The 25,322-nt window shown below is 39.5% G+C and overlaps 1 protein-coding gene across 1 annotated transcript in view; it reads right to left on the bottom strand.

Moving 5' to 3' along the window:
• Positions 1-24,948, bottom strand: part of LOC135708328 (uncharacterized) — a 74,394-nt gene extending 49,446 nt beyond the window's left edge. The window contains exons 1-2 of the mRNA XM_065230357.1: positions 24,694-24,948; positions 23,931-24,105 (exon numbers count right to left, since the gene is read on the bottom strand). Coding sequence (XP_065086429.1) covers positions 23,931-24,105; positions 24,694-24,726 — 208 coding nt within the window. The 5' untranslated portion in view covers positions 24,727-24,948. The remainder of the gene's footprint in view (positions 1-23,930; positions 24,106-24,693) is intronic.
• Between the last annotated feature and the right edge of the window lie 374 nt (positions 24,949-25,322).

Raw genomic sequence — 25,322 nt, 5'->3', positions numbered from 1 at the left:
GTAAGCTGGTTTGAAACGGGCTTTTAACAAATAGCCCCCTAAATATACGCGCATACGCATGATCGGATCGCGTTTCGGCTTTCATCAAGCCATCGATCGCCGACTGGACCAGCACAGTGGTCCGGGATGAGTCTGACAAGTGTCAAAATTGACTTCAATGCCAATTGGCTTAAAATAACATTTTGACCACTCCCTTCGATGCAATTCACCCACGGTGCATCGATCGATGGATTGATTTCTAAGCCACGCATCTCTGCGTTGTATCATCATTAGCTCTTGATGGAATCTTCATGTCTACCTGCCCCCTTGGCACCCCATGCAACTCAATTTATGCTACTCATCTCGTAAAAAAGTCACTTTACACCCCGAGAGCAGCAACATCATAAACACACAACATTACATATGTAAGAAGCATGCTCCTCGAAGTAGCACCTCGTAAAGGTGAAACATATCTACCAACTCCACTCAAAAACCACGTGTGTATACACACACACACGAGCTAAACCAGAACACATTAAACCGCTTTGACGGGTTGTTTTATTTACATTCAAATTGTTGCTCCCATAACAACCAAATAAAGCCAAAAAACACACTCAGTTGGCGTTGGCTGAGCTACATTCTGCCGCTTTTGCCTTTTGAATCGTCAGCAGAAGTTACGTTTTATTTCAGTTGCTTACACTGCTTGGCGAATGTAGGGTATACGTCCCTAACCTCGGTCTAATATGCAGCCATAGATTACGTTTTTAATCATAACTCATCAATTAATTTACCTGCAAACGATATTCTACTGCTAAATGGTATGCTTAGATATGCTTATCATGTCGTTTGCTATCAGGAACCGCAAAAAGTTGAAAAACTTACTTTTTTTAAGACAAAAACTCACCAGGGAAATGTATGTAATATCGGTCTATTGTCCCCAAATTGGGTCTATTTATGGATGCAACTTCGTCCTATCCTGTTTGATTCTCAAAAAAAACGCTCTTGGTAACGTTTTCTTATGTATTTTTTTTTATCACTATCACTGTTAACTTAATACTCTTCATTCCTCAAAACATTTCTTAGAGAAAATTTTACGAAAACTACATTAAATCACTCAAGTTAAAAATTAAAAATTAAAAATTTCGCTTATCGTCTTTCGACCGCAGAATATCTAAATCAAAACATTGTGATGTTCATTATACAGATTTGGCAGAAAAAATCTCCCTTCCTGTTCGTTCCTTATCATCCAAATGCAAACCACATTGTTGACGTTACTCTTATTGCTATATGCTGTCAAATGAATTTCATGGGCCAAAGTTAGGAACATAGAAAAGAAATGTGTCCCTAAAGTTGGGTCCATGATTTACTTGTGAAAACGTTGTTAAACAATTAAAATAAACATAAAATATTCAAACAGTAACTGTGAGTTTTACGTCTAGTGTGTATTATCAGGTAATTCCATTCAATAAATGCCATAATCAGGCCATTTGATGATCGTCAGTGCAACCTTCCCATCTTAACCTTAGAAGTCATGGCGGCTAAAAACTCCGAACAGAGTGATATTCTCAACCAGTTTTATTACTTACGAGAGCTGAAAATGTATTGAAATGTTGTGATATAAATTGATTTGTGTGTGGTACACATTTATCAATCATCAGTGATCAATATTTTCCTTATTTTTTGTGTAATATTCCTTAATTAATTATTTATTTGCGTTATAGGCCGAATGAAAGGACTAGACCCACATTACATACCGTAACCCTATTTCGAGTTTCTTTTCGGTGGCACCCATCTAGACTAGAGAGGCTATAGAGGTCTACCATTTACAACATTTTGTGCGTGTCTGCTTTGAATCCATAAATCGCTGAGCTATGTTGCCGGAAGAGGAATAATTTCCCTTGTAAATTACACTTCCTTGCTATGCGTATACGGCCCTACGTAGGCCGTAAGGGGATCTAGATTAGGTGCTTTCTGTTGCGGTACCTACTGAGCCGAGAAATGTATTGGAAATTGGTCTGAAAATGGAATCGAACCAAGTGCGTGGATGGGTTGGATCCTCAGAAGTTGAGCGCTACCCGGAGTGCTTTTGAAAATCATAATCGAGACTTTTCAACCTTTCTACCTTGGGTTGATTCATTTTACGGTCTAAACAAACGTAGTTGAAACGGAACCTATTGATTAAGGATGAATTTTACCCGATGTTATCATAAAAGTGAATCTTTTGGCTCCGCAAAGTGTCACACACGACTGAGCCTAGTAAATAAACGAACTAGTTAAAAAATAGAAGTGAATCTCAGTGAAATATTCTATCGGAATCAATTTAGTTTCATGTCGGTTTTTAGGTGGATTCTTGTCTTCATCAAAGTTGTTCAAATTGATAAGACCCGTTCAGTAGCGAACAGTTTAGTTGGAAATTAACTCACAAGGCAGTGCGAGAGTACAAATACAGTTCTTCTAGTGATAACTCAGGAGCAAGAAAAGATTGAAGTTTCCTGTCTTCAGCAATGGATGAGAATCGTTTATTTAGTAGTAAATGATTATTTGGTAACTGACTCACTAGATGGTGGCAGAGAACAAATAAGGAGGACAAATGGACGAGACCCGTTCAGCAGAGGACAGTTTAATTGGAAATTGACTGGTTAGAGAAAAATAGAGAGAGTTGTTTAGAATTCTTGTTTTTATGATAAATCAGGAGTGGTTTTTTTCAGATTGATTCTGTTTGCCTGCAGCAAAATTGTGTACCTGGATAAGACTTATCTAGATAAACAATTTTGCTGCAGGCAAACAGAATCAATCTGAAAAAAAAACCGCTCCTGATTTATCATCAAAACAAGAATTCTACACAACACTCTCTATTTTCCTCTAACCAGTCAGTATTTTTTAATTCTCTCAGAATTTTCCATCCTCCCTATCAGTGATGGCATAATTCTCACTCAAATGATTTTGTTTCGCTCTCAAGGGCTCCCAATATCACGCATGATATTGGAATAAAATATCAAGCATGATATTGTTTTTACAAGCTCCTTTGATATTGCGAGACTATTCAGAACATGTAAAATTGCAGCCACGAGTTGACTTACCACAAAAATGATTCCTTTGCACATCGTTTTCTTAGAAAGAGAAAGCATAGTTTGCTATCTTTCTTTACGCTTCACAGATGGCAGACACGAAGTCACTGCTGCCAGCAGTGATGGAAGTTTCGTTTCGTGTTCGGATGTACAGCAAAAATCTTGAAGCTCAAACTCAACACAGTTTGGTGAGAATTGTAGCCGGGGAGTTTTGTTAGCATGATATCATAGCAACCGTATCACAGCTTGTAATATCATCGGCTGTTGTTTGCGTGTTGAGTTTTTGGTTTACGATACTCAAATGAGATTATGCACATCGGTGAGATTAGATCTTTTGATATTTTCACAACACTGCTCCCTATTAATTTTCACCTACTTTCATCGGAAGCTTTTTCCAGAAGTCTTTATGGCTTCGACGATAATATATTTTTTGACTAGCGTTGACTAGCGACTAGCGAATCTCGAACTTCAAAAAGTTGTAAGATTCTGGTATACATTTTACAGATATTGGATATTTTTTTGTTTAATGCTGGTGCTTCGCGATGTTTAATTCAAACAAATTAAGAAAGCATAGATTAATTTACGATATGTTAGAATGTAAGTCAGTAAGCCCGAGAAAAATTTAATGTTGCTAAAATATAGAAAAGATTTCATGATTTTAAACAAAGAATTTATCTAGAATCTGGGATTGGAAATTTGTTTGATATTGATGGACTTGGAAAAGAAATTCTAAAAAAAAAGAAGATTCTACTACATGGTTTTTCGATGTTTGTCAACACTAAAGCTTCAGGCATTCAAAGATTTATCGAAATTCAGGTCTTTGAAAAAATTCCTAGCTCTTGGAAAGTATCCTAGAACATTTTTGAACATACTAGGCTAGGAAAACTTTCAAGATAACAAGGAGATATCGGAACCAGAGTTTATTTTTTTTCGAAACCTCAGAAAATTTGTGATATTTTGAGATCAGAGACAATGGAAAACCATTGTATCCTATGTTTTTTTCTTGAAGATGACGGACTTGAAACAAATGCACTCTGGCCATTCTATTCCCATGATAAAAGTCCAAATCCTTACTTGAAGCATAGATTATTATTTCGCTTAACTGTGGACTCTAAAGAATACAGTATGTAATATGTAGTAAGGTCGAAATTTGTCATTCTCAATTGGGGATTGGAATTGAGAAGAGAAATGCAAGGAAATTCCAATGATGATTTTTGAAGTAATCTTTCGTGATTTTGGAGTGAGAGGTATAGATTCAGATCTTTATGTTTTACAGACTAACCTCGGTATTCAACGATGTCCTAATCTTGGTATCTGGTTAGCACAAAGTGCAGAACTTAATGTTTAATTTATCTCTATGTCCGGTGTCGAACATTTGCATGCCAAGCATGATCGGAGTTTGCAAGGAGTTTGAGACGTAATTAATCTGCTTCTCTATCTTGAAGTAGCTTCGTAACATGATATGTCTCGCTCAGCCTTTATACTAGAACTACATCACTCGGAAAACTGTGGCAAAAGAATTCAAGCAATGACACCATATGCATTCCAATGACACCATATGACATTTTATATATTTAGCTATCGTAGTAGGAACAACGACAAAATCACCGCTTGATCCAGAACAGATTGCGAGTGAGAGAAAAGTATAATATGAAAGTTGTAAGCAAGATAATATAATGATGAATGATCTATAAAGTTGATTGATTCCAAGTAACATTACAAGTTTAAAAGTTTAAAGGATTCTTCAAGACCAAATTATGGCCTACAAGACTAATATAAAATCAAAATTGTTACTTGGAATTTCTATATATCTAGATAGAGCTGGAATTCGGGCGTAACAGCTTTTGTAAACATTGACTTCTCGCGATGATTTCTAGGAATTCAAGGCACGCACACGCAAACCAACAAAACCATCGGGTAGAGTAAGTCTTCCCCTATCCGATGAAGATGATGGTTTGCATGGGCGAGCCTTGACTTTTTAGAAATCATCGATAGAAGTCATTGTGTACAAAAGCTGTTACGCCCTAATTTCAGCTCTATCTAGAAATGATCCTTCTCGGTGCAATTTGGGTTTTCCCGCAGTTATTTTGAATTCTTCTAATATAAGATTGAGATTCTTTCTGAGAGTCCCTAAAAACATATTTATAACAGTCTAGAAATTCTCTGCAAATTCATCCAAAGTAAAAACCATTAAATTCGTCCTTAAATGTTCTCCAAATTTTACAGCTTTTCTAGGAATTCGCTGAAGATTCGTGCTAAAATTCTACTCAAAATTCGCTTTAATTCTCATTTGAATTCCCAAACAATTCACTTCAGAATTTTCTTGAAATTTTGTTCAGAATTATCTTGGACTTCTCCTCTTAATTACTATGCAATATTGCTTAAGGTTCATTTTCTCAGCTTTTCTTTGGAATTTTACGCTCAAAATTGGATTTACTTGGTATTTTCACGGATCCTGGCATCCTCTTCACAATTGATTTGGAATTTTCCACTTAGCTATTTTAAAATTTTACTATGCAGTGACACAAGTGTACACAAGTGACATGGAGTTAAATTCTACAATCATTAAAAGTTCTTTCCAAAACTCCCATTGATTTTCTTTAAAAAAAAAAACCTTGGTGTTATCAATTCAAAAATATTCTCAATATTCCTTCAAAAAAAAATTTAGTTTTGTCCAAGATTCTTGAGAATTTCTTAAGGTCCAAAATCTTATTTTTTCCAAAAAAAAAAGAAAGTATTGAGTAAATGGGGGTTATTCCAAGAGTCGAAGTGACTTTTCTCGCTTCAATAATGACCAGTGGCGTCGCCTTAACCTCAATCTACCTGTGCACCAACTCTCAAAACATAAACAATTATCAAAATATTGCTTGCAATGGATAGATATCGAGTTAACTAGAAGATTAAGTGTGTTTTTAGACCGATTTGAGTATGAATATGGCATTAAATCTGTTTTTAAAAGTTGGTGCACAGGTAAAAAGTGAGGTTACGCGACGCCACTGCTAATGACGAATGTCACTTCGACTCTCGGAACAACCTCCTATTTTTTCCCGATTTGTCATCGAAATTCATGGGTTTTTCCCGGTGATTTCGAATTCCTGGCTTTTCCCGGTTTTCCCGATTTCCCGGTTCACTGCTTTGATAGTCTTTTGTCTAGTTCATCTCATACTTCAGTCAATGTTAAACTTTAACTTCTAATGGTTTTGATTGTACATTTGATCTCTTAAAACTGATCTCATGTCTTGAAATCGTTTGTGGAAATAAAGTTGTTGATTTACCGAAAATAACATATTTTTTACGCAAAAATCTCGGGAAAGTTAATTTAAGTAGACACCCTGCATAAGAACTAGCTAAAATGTTACTTCAATTTTATTAAATACATGTACAAGAGAAAATGACGAAGGCATAGCAAGCCCAAATATTTTCAAATAATATTGGTAGATAACTAAGAGATAAATAATTAATAGGTGTAAGAGGGGCATAGTGAGTATCCCGTGCGCCAGCTTGGACTTCCAGCCGTTCGGAACAAATTGGTTGGTGGTAGGATCAATATCATAATGATACTGAACCTACTACCAGTTGATTTGTTTCATGCAGCTGAAGATCCAGAGCCAAAGTGCGGGATGCTCACTATGCCCCTCCTTCCCCTATTTACGGCAAGATTTGTGATGGTTCTGAAACTTACTGATTTGTTCCAAGTTCTCAACATTAGGTAGGGTAACTTTGACATAAAGTTATGTTAACTGTCATAATACCGAACCTGCAAAATGCGTGTCGATGCTGTGCCACAACCCACCCGTCTCCATGCCGTGAAGCGAGCTTGATCGTAGCATCGCCACGAATTTTGTAGATTTTAATTGCAATATTTCATTTAAATTAAATACTGCATTTCTAGAATTCAATTCCAACATAAAAATTTAAAGTGTAAGCATCTGAGTCATGCTGTACTGGTAATCATACTTCAAAACATTTTGCAACTAATAATGGAAAACTGGATAAAACTGGATGAAATCGAAAAAACTGGAATATTTCATACATTAACTGCCATTACTGCTCTGTGCATCATTAATTCAAATCTGCGGAAATCGCGAAATCCGCGGAAATCGCGAAATCCGCAGAAATTGCGAAATCCGCGGAATTCGCGAAATCTGCTGTTTTAACAGCTCTATAAGTGATGCGATCGGTTCATTAAAGCAGAATTTTCATTTAAATCTAGTGCGGATAGAATAAGCAGGGTGTGCATTCAAATCCAAATTTTTAATTCCCGGTTATTTATAAACCCAACTCAAACATCACTCCTGCCTTAAACAAAAAAGGCATCCAAAAATAACCGTTTAGAGACAAACATATAATTTTTTCAGCAGAATTGCTCTACAATACGTCTACTTTGAAGAAAAAATATGAGATGAGATTTGTATTAATATGTTGATGATCTAGATCTCCGAAATCTCATGGAATCATGAATTCGTATGAAATCAATGAGTTTCACTGCAAAAATGATCCCAAATCTTGTTTTGGTATGTTGGAAAAAGCAAGATCTGAGCAGGAGAAACGCAGTATAAAAAGTACTTCAAATCTTCCTGGAGTTACGATCTTAAAGTTCATTTTATAACATTTTTATCAATACAAAGATGTGTTACCAAAATATTTATCATTCTCCAAATTATCCTGGCGATATTTTACAGGTTAATCGAAATCTTGATCGATGTCCATTTATGCTTCACGGAGACTCATAACATCATTTAAAATTATTAATTGTGTTTAAAAATAGCATTATTGGATTATTCAAATCATTCCGGACGTTGACTCAACGAAGAAAACTAAATTCTGATTTTCTAGCCTTTTTTCAGAAAAAAAACCGGGTATAGAAAATCAGCCACATTTTTCTAAATTCACAGATTCAAGACATGTTATGAGTCAGGTAAAAATTAAAGCAGTAACCGGGGCGTTATTTTGATTGATAATGATGTGTGAAGGAAACTGCAATCATTTTCAAATCAACCAGCTTGCTATTTTTTCAATCTACAATAAATTAATTGATCACCAGAATGTGTTCAACAAGTTCATGATCCCCTTATTTCCTCAATTTACTCCATTCCCTCTCCTGACATGTCACAATTTACTCACCCTTATTAGTTATTTTTTTGACTGTTTCTGGACTTTCCGTTAGGAATATTTCTCCGCATATGAAACACTTGTCTTTAATCCCTCTTTATAAAATATATTCCCCGTGCACAATACAATGCCCATCTCATCTCCATTGCACATTTGTTGTGGATAACACGTTTAACCAAACGCTTGATCGCAGCGGGATACCTCCGATGGGAAATCGTTCACATGGGCTGGAATGTAACAGTAACATTGCAAAAAAATTTGAGGTTTTAAAGCACTCTACATGGCTAAATCATGGTTTACAGAATCCGCATAAAATCCATGGATTGAGTTTGCTATATAAAGCTAACATACGACTAATAAAGGGCTTCGGCAAATTATTAGTCGGATTATTATTAACAACGCTTGTTAATTACTAGGGATTGCCCCCACTTTCTTTCCATCTACATAATCGAACATTTGATATTCAGAGTTGTGCTTTCACAAAATTATAAATTTCGGTCCATGTGACCCTGAGTTCAATATTTAATCTGCTACTTCAAGCAATCAAAAAATCCGTTCTTCCAAGCAGGATCATAATTCTACAATTTCATTGGATAGCTTAAGGTCTGAATTTATCAGGCTCTTAAGCACACAATGAGGAACTAGAACTACAAGTATTCAGAAATATATCTCTTATCTTTTTTCCATTCTTGCATTTACAAAAATACGCTCCAAACAATTTTTTGAGGTTTAATTTTTGTTGAATTGAACTAAACAGCGCCACCCAGAATCGCGCTAATCCACTTGGAGCATGAATTTTATCACAACCAACAATTTTTACCGATCCTCTGAATCCCACTTCAACTCAGGGACGGCCCAAAATCAACAAAATTCAGTTCACCAAGCAGAATTTCACGAACACTAGCGTTTTAAATCATAGTTCTTACAGTAATGCATCTGTTACTTTGATACTATACATATGCAGCTGGAGAAGACTATATGCCTTATTTAACCAATTAAAATAATTCATTTGAGCACCCACAAGCTCACGATTCTATGGATTTTATTAATTTACAAACATTCTAAAACTACACCGAGTAATTAAATTGTATGAGACTAGCGAGATATGTAATTCTTGTCCAAAGAGGATTAAGAAATATTTCCCTGATTTCTAAAGAAATTCCTTGTGATTTCCTGATTTTCCAGAACTGAAATGGAATTGCCCTGAAATCCAGGTTTTTTTTTCAGGTAGTCGACACCTTGCCGGATATCTGATCTTGCTGCAGTGCTGCAGATTCAACAAGGTATACGATGATTCGACTAAATGATGGAATGGTTAAACCTTCGTGAAACTCCTTAATATCAATGATTTTGTTTATTAGGTTTTCCAAAATGCCTGGAGTACAGATCTTTATTTTTTTTTATTTCGTTTGGTGTGACTATAACCAAACGAAATTAAAAAAAAAAAAACATGGATCACCACGTGCACGAACATATTGCGAGTGAGAGCAAAATGTGCAATAAATTTGTAGATTTTTTAATACTTTACCACAGTGAAATACATAATATGAAAGTTGTGTACATGAGCATATAACGGTATATGTGATTTAAAATTGATTGATTCCAAGTAACATTGCTTGTTTTAAAAAGTTTTAAATGATTCTTCAAAACGAAGTTTCGGCCTACAAGACTATGATAAAACCAAAATTGTTACTTGGGATGATTATGTATGATCTTACCCGGTGCAATTTGGGTTTTTCCGCATTTTTCCCGATTTTTCCCGGCAAATCCGAATTCCCGGTTTTTTCCCGGATTTCCCGGTTGGATGGCAAATGAATAAGGCAAAGTGAAACATTTCAAGGAAGGGGACGGGCCTGGGATTGAACTCCCGACCTTCTGCTCAGTAAGCAGAAATGGTAACCACTGAGCTACCAAGCCTCGTCAGTTTGGATTTTCTAGTTAAAAGAGTATACAAACATTTTATATATTTGTTACATTTGGCTTGGATGCCCTCAATGTGATTTTTAAAAGTTAATTTTTGGTCAAGTACTAGTCCAAGATATTTTATTTGGGTTTGACCAGGAAATTGAAACTGCTCCTGTTTAAAAGTTGAAAAATACTGCTAAGTAGAGCATTAGTAAGATTAAATGCTAACAAAAATACTTCGAGTCATTCAGTCATCAAATGTCAAATGTAAATTCCGTAAAATGGGTTACTCCGCAAAATGTACTTCCGATAAATGTCGTACAACCGACGGCGTATATTGTGGGTTAACCATTCTTTGCTTGCGTAAGTACCCACTATTTGACGATGTTCGACTGATTGACATTTGATTGACAGCCTTCTGGATGTCATTGCCAGAGCACTATTACAAGATACAAGATACGATAGACGATAAAGCTATGCATTTTCGAACTTACCTTTCAATATTGCACTTAAATGAGTGCGATTAGCAGAGCTGCTGGAACGGTACCATCATGACACGATTGCACATGGCCCATGGTTTTGCGGATGGTATCCAATTTAAATTGAATCAATGGCTAGATTTAATTGGACAAACATTCCACAATTTGTATGAAAACTAACCCATTTATCTAAAAAGAGCACATAATCCAGAGTACCCAAGAATCTTGGGCCAACAGTAGATATGAAAACTGGAGTTTTTGAAGAAATGGGTTGGTGTTCATACAAACGGTGGTACAAATGAGTAATTATTTAGTTTCTATCTTGTAGGTTTTGTCCGATTTTTGGTAAACTTATAAACAGATTGGGTTTACTGAGCGTGTAGACTGTAGAGTCATTGTACTTGAATTCAATTAACAACATTCAGTCGTTTTGTGGATCCAACAGGACTCCAATTGAACTACATCCATCTAAATCACCAAAAGTTGACAGAAATGCTGGTTCAAACACTTATCTAATAGCCTAATCAACGTCGCACCAAACATTCCGAATCAAATCACCCATCAATCTTCTTCACAGTTTACGATCTGGTGCGAACAACCAACGACTTGTACTAGGTGCTACTGCACGCGGCCAGCATTCATAAATCAGTATAAACACACACCCCGCTCAACGATGTAGCAGCGTGGTTTCTTCAGACGACACATCCGCTACTGACCGACCGGGGGCCGACGAGTGAGTGTGAGACATATCCACTCAAAAAGCCGGCATTTTTTGTTGTTATTCCACGACTCGTGAGTTCATTTCTACACACCCGTAGGCCACCGGCAAGCGCCCTGCTGTCTGGAGCTACGCACCGACCGGCAACACTCTTCAAAACCCGTGGGCGCCTGAACCCGACATCGATCTGGTCCTCCGATCTACCTACCTTCCCTATGTACTATGCTCGACACAGCGGCACCTCGTCGTCGGCTGCTGCGAAACCAGAAACATGAGACGATCTTCTAGTCTCGTGTGAGACATAACAACATCCCACGTATTCCGCGTTAGCAATGGAACAGCATTCCAATTCGCAAACGACCGCGGTCACTACACCCGATCGAGTCAATGCTCTCCGGAATGCATTTATGCGGATACCGTTGTCGCCAAATAAGGAAATGAGCAACTTTTTTTTTCCAGATCAAGCTCATCTATCGTTCGCTTTTCAATCAAGTCTGACCGTATTCGTACCAAGGAATGAATTGACCTTCTTAGATTCGAACAAATTACCAATCAAGAAGAGATCCTTTAATGGCGAAGCTAAGATCCTTAAGTGTATCTACCTTCTTGAAAAACCTTCACAGCATCCATCAAACTACTCCGTCGAACGATGACGATGCTATTTGTCCGAGAAACAACAAACATTCTCAAGAAAAACCAATGATTACGCCTGAGCGGTGATGAAGGTAGCAGCAAATTACCATGCAAAAGCATAAAACTCATCCTTCCTCCCTCCCAACTTGTTGCGTCGTCGTCGTCGTCGTCGTTGTCGAGCGTCGACGGGTGGTGAGCGTGAGCCCACTTAACGTAGGTCTCGAATGTTTCAAGATTCAACACGTGGTCGATGTGCTCGACGCAATTTCAGCTCAACGCGGTTTCGAAACTTCGTCTGAAGGACTTGGATTGCTCAAAACCATAAGCAGCAGCAGCAGGCAGCAGTGCTTGGTTATTTTGCTTCTTTTTCTCGCTCTTTCGTATAATCTAAATGTTACTACTTCTTTAGGTTTTGTTGAATTTCTTCACTCCATCCTCCACTTATAGGGCGGTTTGTTACGTTACGCGCTCACAGGAAGAGGCCGAAAAGAAGGCAATAAAATGTGAAGTGTGGTGGCTGTGGCTGGATTGAGCAGACTTACAAAACAGTCCTACGCGCCTGAGTGTAGGTGGAAAGTAGAACGCATAAGGCAATTGTTAAATTGTGTTGGTTGCTATTAAAAAGGATGTATTTATTTAGACCAGGCCAGCCCAAGCTTTCAAAACTTGCTTTTTTAAATGACTGTATCTATTTTCGATGAACATGTTTCAAGCTGCATTTTGTTTCTTTCTCATCCATGCTAAGCTCAAATTCATAATGATAAATAAAATTGGACTAGAATGATGCCATTGCTGAGATCCAGAGACCACGTCCGCTGATTTAGACCTTAGAACTGATTGATAGTAGTAGTAAAATTTACGTTTATTTGCTGTTTTTTTATGTTTCAAAATTGGTTTACCATTTCAATTGGTTAGCCCAGGGCTGGTAGCGATCACTGCTGTCAAAAATAGTGATTTATGTGACCATGTTGAAGAAATAAGAAATAAGAAGAAATGGTAACTAAAAAGTGACCTAAGAGAAGAAAAGTAGTCGCTATGATGGCACAACAAATAAATGTTGGATGTTTTGGACTTATTTAATTAGTATCTCGTAAACATTTATGTACGATATGAACCTTTAAAGCGAAAGATTCAGTAGAAAGTTTATGGCCAAACCCACGGTATTAGCATAGAGGTAACTCTAAGACTAGTAGGTCCCGAAGAAACGTACTCAACTTTTTGGCTCAGATCTGGTACCCTCTTCGGTCCCAAGCTAATCGATGCACCCCTCGAAACATAGAAAAATCCACGAACCCCTCATTTTATCTGTCAACCTTTCATAGAGCATCAAAACAAACATAGTGTAGTACTAGAATTTCAACTAGAATTGGGTACGGTAATCGATTTGCTTGGGTCCAATAGGCTAGTCAAGTAGTGAGCCAATTTCAAATCGATAGTTTCGTATTGATTGTTGGTATTAGTCAGGGTGTCTACTAACTGCAAAAACCTGGAAAGCCAGGAATCCTCAAGAAATTTTATTTTTCCTTAAAATACCAGGAAGTTTCAGACAATTTAATAATTATTTTTACTAAATATATATTTTAAAGAAAAGAATGAATTTTAAAATACATGCATTTAATTTGTCTTGTTATTTTCGTTCACACTTTGAGCTTTATAGATCTACTGTGGAATCTTCAGTAACAAATCAATTTAAAGAACTCAGAGGCTTGCAATGTTTTCTTTTTTTGGTTTTGGTTTTGGAACATGCATATTTCCTACAAATTTTAAAGTTGAACTAGTTCTGGACTTAAAAGTATAATGCTTCAAGAAATTTTCAAGAATCTGTAATAAAATTCCAGGCACAGTTTTAAAGGCTCGTGGAATTTTATTATAATTTATAAGGACCTCATATTCCAGGGTTCTTTTTTCAGAAAAACGCAATAAATGCTTCTGCTTCCAAGTTATTTCTGATGAATTTCAGATTTCATGGGAAGCCTAATAGTTTTGAGTAGAATTTCAGGAAACCCTGCATTGAATTAAAGTAAATAAAAATGAATACTCTTATGAATTATTGAGAACTCCTGTGAACTTTAGAGGAAAACTCTGAGGATAATTTCATAAAGTTTGTGGGAGAAAACGAATGCAAGTCCTTGGATTTTTTTTTTAGAATTATTACAATTAATTCAGAGAATAATTCCAGGACATCTTCAAAGAAATTCAATAAATTAAGGAGAGTTTGCCAAACCAATTATGAAAATCTAAGGAATTTGTGAGGAGAAATGCCAATGAATTCTTAAGAGAATTCCAAGGGAAGGAGTGAGATTCAAAAGGAAATCTAAAATGCATTCAATTGATCTTTCTGAGAATCTTTCCAAAGGGTTTCTTATTGTGGAGAATTTCAAGGTAATTCCGAGAAAAATTAAAAGAAAATTTTAATTCAGAGGATAGTTTCATCGAAATTTCAAGGAATATTTCAATGGAAATCTCCGTTGAATATGGAATGGACTATTTTGAAGTCTTTAGAACTACTTGAAAGTTCAGAATTTTTTCTTGAAGTTAATGTAACTGTCTTGAAGTTCATTTGTAGTTTGAGAAACTAGCATGATGCTCGTAATACTTCTCATACTTAAACCTGCCAGAATTGTATAGGACTTCCTAAACTTTCCTCAATTTTTCTAAAGATCATCGATCTCCTCTAAAGGGTGTCCACGATGAAATTGCCACACTATGAAATTGCTCTAACTTTTTAACCGTTGGGTAGAATTTAATGAAAATTTGGGTGGATTTAGTTCATAGTGCATTATTTACATCCTGCAAGTTTTAAAGTCCTGTGATCAAAACTCGCGGAAATGGAGTCGAAAGAACAGCTCGTGCGTGATAAAATCTTGCGCATTCATCACGAGAACAAGGATCTCTCGCATCGTTCCATCGCTAAAACGTTGGGAATCGCGAATTCCACGGTGTCGCGAGTGATTAAGCGGTTCGAGGAACGGTTGACCACCGACCGGAAGCCCAGAAGTGAAGGAAAAAGTATTCCGTACAACACCAAAAATCACAACCGCGTAGTTGGGGCCTTCAACCGAAATCCAAACGCCTCCGCTAGGGATGTGGCTAAGAAGCTGCACCTAAGCCGAAGTTTTGTCCAGAAGGCCAAAACTAAGGCTGGGCTTCGAACGTTCAAGGTACAAAAGGCCCCTAATCGCGACGAGAAGCAGAACAAGTCCGCCAAAACCCGTGCCAGGAAGTTGTACCTCAACATGCTGACGAAAGTTGAATGCTGCATAATGGACGACGAAACATATGTGAAGGCCGACTTCAAACAGATCCCCGGCAACCTGTTTTTCACGGCCAAGGATAAGTTCAGCGTTCCGGAGCATGTCCGCACTCAGAAGATGTCCAAATTTGCGAAGAAATTCCTGGTTTGGCAAGCCATCTGCACGTGCGGGAAGCGGAGTGCACCTTTCGTGACCCAGGACACGATGAACGGACAGGTGTACATAAAAGAGTGCCTCCAGAAGCGGCTGCTTCCTCTCCTGAAGGCCCACAACGTCCCAACAATCTTCTGGCCGGATTTGGCCTCATGCCACTACTCCAAGGACGTGCTGAAGTGGTATGCGGACAATAAGGTCAATTTCGTGCCGAAAATGTTCAACCATCCCAACACTCCGGAGCTCCGCCCCATCAGAAGTACTGGGCGATTATGAAGCAGCACCTTCTTAAACGACCTAAGGTAGTGAAGACAGTCGAGGAACTGAAGAAAGTATGGGTTTACATGCAAAAAACGGTTGATTCACAGGTTGTGCAGAATCTTATGGCCGGGGTTAAGGCCAAGGTGCGGGCATTTGCGTATGGACTGTAAATAAAATACGAGTAAAATAGTAAAATGAAGTTTAATAGTTATTTCTCAATCCCTGAAAATTTGATGGCAATCGGATGAAAACTCGAATTTTGCGAATCAATTTTGTGTGTGGCAATTTCATCGTGGACACCCTTTACTAAACTTCTTTCAAATGCTTCCGTATTGTGCTAATGTTCATAAATATTCCTAAAGTTCGCGGATCTCCCACATCATAGATTTCAATGAACTTCTCGAAATGTTTCTGAAGACCACTGTCCTTCTGTGAAGTTTTCGAAGTTTTTCTAAATTTCTGGAAATTGTATGCTCCCGCAATTTTTATGGTATTTTCATTTTCATTTCATTTTGCAGCGTTTGGTGGGGCAATGGGAGCGCAAGTCAATCCAAAGCCGAGGTTAAAGGACGGGTAATGGCTGAATAGTCTATGCGGACCACTTGAACGCCATGGGAAAAGGAAGGGATTTAAGAGGCCGGTTATTGGGGGGTTTTGAGGAAATGACACATAGTGATGCTAAATGTAAAGAAACCGAAAATCCATCTCCCACTGATTCATCCTTTCGCATATATATCAAATTGATATTTTAAAGCAATAATCAAAATAAACAGACAATACATGAAAAGGCTAGTTGCCTCCCTAAGCGAACCCTCCGCATCCTAACTTTTCTGTTAATCCACTGAATGCTACTAGGCTGTCTAAATTTTCTTATTTAAGTTCGTTTGATGATTATGATACCTCATTAGCCTAATTTAATAAATAATTGAAATCTCTAATCTACCTAATCAAGTATAACCCATGCTTTATTAAGTACCTGCACTTGTGCATGTAATCTAAAATTTAACGTGTTTCAAGTTGTTTTTGACTTTGACCTATATTTAATATATTAGTTCGTCCCAGGTGACACCTTCAAGTGACTAAAATGCTTCACTTTGAAGTTAGTTTCCTAGCTGATTTTTAAATTACATAGGGTATATGCTTCAACTACGCTCACTCGTTTCCACTATGTCGCACCACAAAAATACGTATGGTTATGTCACAATAGAAGCACGCCACAGTGGAAATCCCGAGCCATAGTTCAAACACTTATCCCAAATCAAAATGAAGCACATATAAGATTAGTTACAATACCATGTCAAAAATGATGTTTAACATTGTTTCCTGAGTAATACTTCAATGAAAACAACAATGAAAGCTTGTCACGCAAATAGAAGGAGCACCGTTGGGCACTTTCTGGAATATTTCAATAGTATAATTCCCTTGCAAACCCAAATAAATCTATCTGCGTACAAATAAATAAATTAAGAGTGATTTGCGGCAAAACCCGCCAGTATCGCACAACGCGGTTTTCAAATAAAGGAGTAGCAAGTGTGATACTATCACTTCAGACTAGAACTTTGGTTCTCTTATGCAATGGTTCATCAGAGAGGGGAAGCTCAGTAATCCTCATCGCATGCTCATGACGCTATTCTGTCACGGCATGAGCCAACGATGCCGGACCTAAACCAACCGTCTCCAAAACTAGCCAAGGGGAGGGTGCTCCCGCAATTTTTATGTATTAGAACGAAATAATTAATATAGTTCTATGATTTTCAATGAAGTTGTCAAGATTTTTCTGAAGTTCATGAAACTTCCCGACACTAATTTAAAACTTCTTCAATCGTCTAGACTTTCCTGGTGTTATTAAAACTGGCAAAACGATTACTGAATTTCTTTAAAGTCTAGACTGTCCTGAATTTATAAATATTTTATTAAGATCATACATACATACATTTATTTGTACAACATCACATTTAAGATAAGACATAATCAACAATAGTACGCCACAATAATCGGTATGCGGCTGCCGCTCTCCATCCTCGGTCATGCCCAATGTTCGCTAGATCACGCTCTACCTGGTCCGCCCATCGTGCTCTCTGCGCTCCACGCCTTCTTGTGCCAACCGGATCAGTAGCGAACACCAACATTGCAGGGTTGTTGTCCGGCATTCTTGCAACATGCCCTGCCCACCGCATCCTTAAGGCTTTGGCCACCTTCTGGATGCTGGATTCGCCGTTGAGTGCAGCGAGCTCGTGGTGCATTCTTCGCCGCCACTCACCGTTCTCTTGCACACCGCCGAAGATCGTCGCTCGAAAACTCCGAGTGCTTGCAGGTCCTCCCCGAGCGAGATGGAAAATGACAAGTGGGCACGAACTCACGCCCTCCCAGTGTTAGTGAGTTCTTTGATTAACGGCAAAGAACTCGCCAACACTGACGAAAAGTTCACTATTTTGCCATACAGAAATTCAAAACAAAATTTTGTTTGGGCAAATTTGGACGGTTTTTTGACCCATTTCATATGACCGGAAGGTGTACGCTGGTCACAAATGCCGTGCCAAACTGATTTCCTACGCAATTATACAATCTTTGATGTGAATTTCACTAATAAACACGAGGAGAATTTCTTATAGCAAACTTGCCATAACAAAATGGGCATGGTTCATTTTAGTAAACAAACTAACACCTCTTCCGGCTGTGTCACCTCTCTTACTCGCCTAGCTCCCCGAGCAAAGTCCATGTCTCGTGTCCATAGACCGTAGTTTCTTCTGGAGCCCGTAGTAGGCACGACTTTCACTGATGATGCGCCTTCGTATTTCACGACTCACATTGTTGTCAGCCGTCAGTAAGGATCCAAGGTAAACGAATTCCTCCAATACCTCGAAAATATCCCCGTCTATCGTGACATTACTTCCTAGACGAATCCTGTCATGTTCGGTTCCGCCTACTAGGCATGTACTTTGTTTTTGACGCACTCACCACCAGTTCGACCTTTGCTGCTTCGTGTTTCAGGCTGGTGTATAGTTCTGCCAAATGTCCATGTCGTCCGCAAAGCACACAAATTGACCGGATCTCGTGAAAATCGTACCCCGGCTGTTGAGCCCGGCTCGTCGCATTACACCTTCTAGAGCGATGTTGAAGAGTAGGCATGAGAGACCTTGTCGCAGTCCCCGGCGAGATTCGAATGAACTGGACAGTTCACCCGAAACCCTTACGCAATTTTGCACACCGTCCATCGTTGCTTTGATCAGTCTGATCAGCTTCCCGGGAAAGCCGTTCTCGTCCATGATTTTCCATAGCTCTGTGCGGTCGATACTGTCGTATGCCGCCTTAAAGTCGATGAACAAATGATGCGTTGGGACCTGGTATTCACGGCATTTCTGGAGGATTTGCCGTACGGTGAAGATCTGGTCCGTTGTCGATCGGCCGTCAATAAAGCCGGCTTGATAACTTCCCACGAACTCGATCATTTTAGGTGATAGACGACGGAAGATGATCTGGGATAGCACTTTGTAGGCGGCATTCAAAATGGTGATCTCTCTGAAGTTCTCGCATTCCAAATGGTCGCCTTTCTTGTGAATGGGACAGATTACTCCTCCGGTAGCTGTTCTGTTTCCCAGATCCTGACTATCATCCGGTGCAGGCAGGTGGCCAACTTTTCTGGGCCCATTTTGATGAGTTCGGCTGCAATACCATTCTTACCAGTTGCTTTGTTGTTTTTGAGCTGCTGAATGGCATCCTTAACTTCCCTCAGCGTGGAAGTTGGGTCAGTTCCGTCCTCTGCTGCACTGACGTAGTCGTTTCCTCCATTGTGCTGGTCTCCCGTGCCTACGCTCTCCTCGCCATTCAGGTGCGCATCGAAGTGCTGCTTCCACCTTTCAATCACCTCACGTCCTTATCCTTGCACATTTATAGCTCGCAGCACGAAGCCGTTGCGGGATGCGTTGAGCATCTGGTAGAACTTCCGTGTTTCTTGGGAACGGCACAGCAGTTCAATTTCCTCGCACTCCACTTCTTCCAGGCGGCGTTTTTTTTCTTCCGAAAGATGCGGGTCTGCTGTTTCCGCTTCTGTTTATACCGTTCCACGTTCTGTCGGGTTCCATGCTGCAGCATTACTACCCGCGCTGCGTTCTTCTCCTCCAAAATCGCTCTGCACTCCTCGTCGAACCATTCATTCCGTCGACTTCTTTCCACGTACCCGATGGTGCTCTCGGCTGCGTCGGTGATGGCTGCTTTTACTGTACTTCAGCAGTCCTCTAGAGGGGGCACATCGAGCTCACCCTCCTCTGGCAACGCTGCCTCGAGATTCTGCGCGTATGCTAAGGCGACATCCGGTTGTTTCAGTCGCTCTAGGTTGTACCGTGGCGGGCGTCGGTACCGTACATTGTTGATGACGGAAAGTTTTGGGCGCAGCTTGACCATCACCAGGTAGTGGTCAGAGTCGATGTTAGCGCCACGATAGGTCCTGACGTCGATAATGTCGGAGAAGTGCCGTCCATCAATCAGAACGTGGTCGATTTGCGATTCCGTCTACTGCGTGGTGATCTCCAGGTGTAACGATAAGGGAAGCTGTGTTGGAAAAAGGTGCTACGTATGACCATGTTCTTGGAGGCGGCGAAATCGATGAGTCGTAGGCCGTTCCTGGTGGGCGCTGAACTTTCCAATCGTCGATCTGAATTCCTCCTCCTGGCCTACCTGAGCGTGTAGGTCTCCTATGATGATCTTGACGTCGTGGCTTGGGCAGCGATCGTAAAATGCGTCCTTGTCATCATCAGTGCTTCCGGAGTGAGGGCTGTGCACGTTGATTATGCTAAAGTGGAAGAATCGGCCCTTGATCCTCAACCTGCACATTCTTTTGTCGATCGGCCACCAACCGATCACGCGCTTCTGCATTTCGCCCATCACGATGAAAGCTTTTTTTAAGATCCCGCAACTTTAATTGATTTGCCTTGAAGTTTCGACAATTTTCCTTAAGTATTATAAATAAACGCTCACTAATTTTCCCGTTCCCTGTTTACCTGAAGTTCTCTAAATTTGTTTAATAATCCGGAAATTGTTCTGATTGATATTCATAATTTCCTGACGCTCCTGACGTTTTCGGATCAATCATAGAATTTTCGATTCGATTGCGATTATTCTGTAGTTATCTGATCGTCCTGGAAGTACTCGGAACTTCGCTGAATATAATGAAAGTATCTAAAAATATCTAAACTTATTAAAAGTTTTTTGGAATTTCTGTAAGATATCGCTGCTTGCTAAAAGTTCTAGCATTTTTTTTTTAATTAATGGAACTTCGTTGATGTTATCTAATCAACTTAGCTAAATTTTCGCATTTTTTATGTTTTTGAAATCTCCGTGATATAACATATAACATTAAGGCTGGTAAGTTACTTTAGTAGCTGGAGCACCTGGGTTGAAATGAAATTTAATTTATTTTGAAATTGGCTTAGTTTAAAAAAAAAACCTAAGGAAAAGATAATCTAACGATTATATCCTTCAAAATTGGACAAGACCCTGGATTGACTTTTCAGACGGTGCCGGTGGTTTAGTGGTACAGCATGACTGCTTTCTCACCCCAGTGTGTTCAATCCCAACCCAGGCCGTTGGGATTTTTCTGAGTCGAAAATATCGTCTTTCTTCGGAAGGCAAGTAAAGCCGTTGGTCCCGACCTATGTGATATCTACCTAGGTGTGGAAACCGCCTCCCTGGCATTCAGTTGTCATCAATGGATGGCAATCGATGTCCGTCGGTTATTGGCACTCAATTGTGGGACAAAGACCGACGTTAAATAACGGAATCAAGAATCTGGATTATTTTTTTTTTTCAGCCTTCAATCAGCATAATTATTTATTGTGCGTCACGTAATTCGTAGCATTGGCGTGAAGATTATCTGGAATGCAGGTCTCTAGAATCAAGTATATTCGATCTACAAACACACGTTGTGCTTGAATTGTATAACCTCAATTCGACACTCAATGAAAAGCATAATACTACAGGAAACCAATCCACTTGCAATCAGAAAGCCATAAACCATAAACCGACCAGACAGCTCAACTCATACGCCCCGAAAATTATCTTATCTCGTCCACTTGCCTCTACACGGATCAACTTGAAAGCATGAAATCCATAACTCGATCAATAGCACACAACTTGCCAACGCCATCTGCTAGTGCTAGTCACTCATCGCAATGATTTCTCTTTGAGTGCAATCAATTTCGGCAGTCGCTCGTACAGCAGTATCGTTGTTGCGCTTGTAATCTCTTATCTTCTAATCTATACAAAGTTGGAAACAGACTCCCAAGCGAACACCGTTTTAACCGAGAGTTTCTCGATCCGCTTATTCGTTCCATTTCCACCACGACAGTAGGGATCGAATTGGGATTTTGTTATCAATTATGCCTCTGGATTTGTTTCCCCCTTTTCGGTGGTGCTTTACTGCTGGTTCTTATTGCTCGGTGGTATCGATTGAATAAATACATGTAGCCAAACAGAGGGCGAGTAAACATAACTCAAATTTCAACATTAAAATGTGATGCCGGCCTCGTCGAATGGTGTGAGAAAAATCAACGGTCGCTTCCTGCGCTCGAAAGTGTGTGCGGTCGTGTCGTCGGTTTCAATCGATCCCCCGATCGTAGAATGTGCTCTGGATTTCCGATGGCCCAAGAAACGAAACCTGCTAAGAGATTAGGCAAACAGGAGCGCGGCGATGTGCACACGTAAATATGATTGGTGAGGTTTTGTAATGTGGTTCAGAAAGCATCGCTTCGATCCGAACCCGTTCGTTCATTCGTTGGTCGTCGAAATGCAAACAACCTGTTTGCTCTTCCAGCGTGATCTTGTTTTTTTTTTCATTCCTCGGTTGCTTTCGTCAACAATGGGTACCTTTTTTCGTTCGATGGAAGCCTTTTGGTCCATTGGCATCTTTTCAGTTATTTATGGTTTAGGTCAACGGTATGGACAAGCTTTCCAACGAGTATGCAAATTTTGCTCCTGGATGTCTTCATCTATTTTTTTTTTTCTGCGTTTTGGTAATAAATTCAATTTGTAAGGTGTATATAAGTGATGAATACATAAATCATACAAAAGAAACACTCTCAAGCGAGTTGATCTGAGCATTCTGCTTGCATATGCGTAAATGACGGTTTCCCACACTACTCAACGAGATAGAGTGGAAGAAGACGACAATCGCGAAGATCCTCAAAGGTTGATCAAAGGTTTCACCGACAATCATAATCATGTGCGGTTTACAAAAAAAGTCAAGGAAGGTACTTCTTGAGTCTCGACAGAAATTTTTTAAATCTAATTGCAGGGTCAATTGAATCAGGATAGCACCCATTGTTTACACATCCTGTCGGGTTATTCGCCATTGCACAACCAAAATAATCCTGTGGATCGGCATACAATGTTTCGGTGACAGGTGAACGAATATTATGCACGTTATCGTCTGTGGGAAATATGTAGGGAAGTTCAGAAAAGTGTTGAGGTAAGTTCCGAACAAACTCCAGGGATGTTCTGACGAAATTCCAGGAATGTTCTGGATGTGTCTCATTAGACTTCCAAGCGCTGTCCGGAGAAATCCCAAGCAAACTTCAGGGCAGCTCCGAATGAACTTCAGAACATCCAAGAAGTTCACGGTATTCCGTGTGAGGTTTAGAGATGGTCCAAACAAAGTTCGGAAAAGTTTCGACAAAATTGACAAAATGACAAACTTCTTTACCCCCAAAATAACGATGAACGATCCAGATAGCAAAAAAAATGATACCTCCAGCAAAAAAAAATTCCCATCAACTACTGTTTGTGAGGCTTGAACTGCACCATTAAAACATCGCCATTAAAAAGCATTTTCCCATCCAAGTCGAATAAAAGTTTATCACAAATTGCCGGCTTATTTTCCTGTGTTGTCTTTTGCATATCCTACCAACACACACACACACACACACACACACACACACACACACACACACACACACACACACACACACACACACACACACACACACACACACACACACACACACACACACACATATGTATTAGCTACCAGCCGACCTCCGAGTTGATGATGCTGGCGATAATTCCCAAAGTTATATAGGTAGGATGACAACGTTAAAAAGAAACTCGAATCCAGCGAAATCACGCAAAAAGAGCAAAGCAACGTGCACAGCTTGATTACATACCAACTACAAGTCCATATTTGCTGGCAGTTCCATCGCAAGCTTATGACCAAAGAGGCACAAGCAATAAAAATTAATATGGAAATTAAAGCCGGTAAAAAAATGAGACAAGGTGTTTGCCCGCAATGCTCACCCAGAGCGAAAAAGAGGAGACACCAAATAAATTGCCATTCCCCACCATCCCCTCCCCCAAACATTGTTATGTATCCACTCACCTTGATCGAACTGCAAATTCTTCAGCAACAGCGACCGATGCACAGAATCCAGCGCCAGCAGAATTGACGGATTTCTTCCTACGGCAGTGGCTGACGGGTTATTTGCATTGTTATTATTATTCGCAGCACTATTTTCGACGACGTTGCCACCGCTGTTGTTGTTGATGATGTTGCTCTTTGGATCCACCACCGATGATGAAGACGGGAGACGAAGGACCGGCAAAAAAAAAGAGCACAACAAGGAACAAGAGTTGAGAAACCGGAATTATTTCTTATTGCAAATTCTTCTTCAAGATCTGCGGCGACGACGGCGGCGTTGCATTATCGCGTGAAAAACGAGTCCTGTTCCTGGTTGTTGGGAATATACATTTCGTTTACGTTATCATCGCTGACTGGACAGCCAGACTTTCGATTCGCCTTTCACTTTGTGGCATCCTTGAACGTGGCATGTCGTTAATATTAATTCCTGTTCATTTTTTATCCAATCGCAAACAAAAAAAAACTCTTGTGTTTCTTCTCTTCCTTCAATATTTACACAGTTTGAACTTCTTTCTTGGGATAAACTCTCTCTCTTCTCATGCACCGTTCGAGCCCTTTAACTGCCATCCAACAAGAAGGCATTATATTATAACCTCACTCTCTCATGTTCTGTTATTATTCTTGTTCTTCAGGTCACCACGAAAACGTCCGTTACTGGATCGATTTGCCGCATCTTATCAGGAAAAAAAAAAAAAAAAAAAAAAAAGTCGTAGAAAATACTTACAAACGAATGCTTCCTTTCGGAAGTCGCATCCATCAATTTCACCCACTTATTTTCACCGAATCACCGAGACTAAAAACTTAATTAACCAAAAGGTCTGCTGCACTATAAAATAAGATAAATCTACAATTTGAAGGTTTTCTTCATCTACCAGTAACTAGTATCCTTGAAACGAGTTTTTTTCTTCTACTCGCGATCAACACCGAACTTCAACCAACGAACTTCTTCGCAGCGCGCGCAACAACCGAGGTTCGTGTGTACACACTCGACCGCAGATAGGATTTGAATGAACGAAAAGCTAACGAATGGAACCGTCAGAACTCGTGCCAGGGAGAAAAGCCGAGCGACGGACGGCCGCAGGTGGTGGTACTGGTGAATGTGCCCGGCTTCAATTTGTGCCCAGCAAATGTGAGACGGGATCTTTCGAGGGTGGTATGCAGTGCGCAATTTTTGCCTTCCCTACACGCAAAGAAACGAAGACACAAAAACGATTTGACGAAAACGTGTACTTTTATCACACTTTTTCTCATTTTTGGGGCAGTACAATTTCAGATGCAATCAGCAATATTGTCGGTCATAGTCCATTTTAGAATGGCATAGGCGCACGAGTATTGATGGTCTGAAAGTGAGGA

Source organism: Ochlerotatus camptorhynchus, unplaced genomic scaffold, assembly GCF_037179485.1.
Source record: "Ochlerotatus camptorhynchus isolate MF236.1 unplaced genomic scaffold, CSIRO-AGI_Acam_v1.1 ptg000330l, whole genome shotgun sequence".
Classification (NCBI taxonomy): Eukaryota; Metazoa; Arthropoda; class Insecta; order Diptera; family Culicidae; genus Ochlerotatus; species Ochlerotatus camptorhynchus.
Note: the sequence above shows the minus strand (reverse complement) of the source record. Positions and strands in the feature narration are given on the sequence as shown.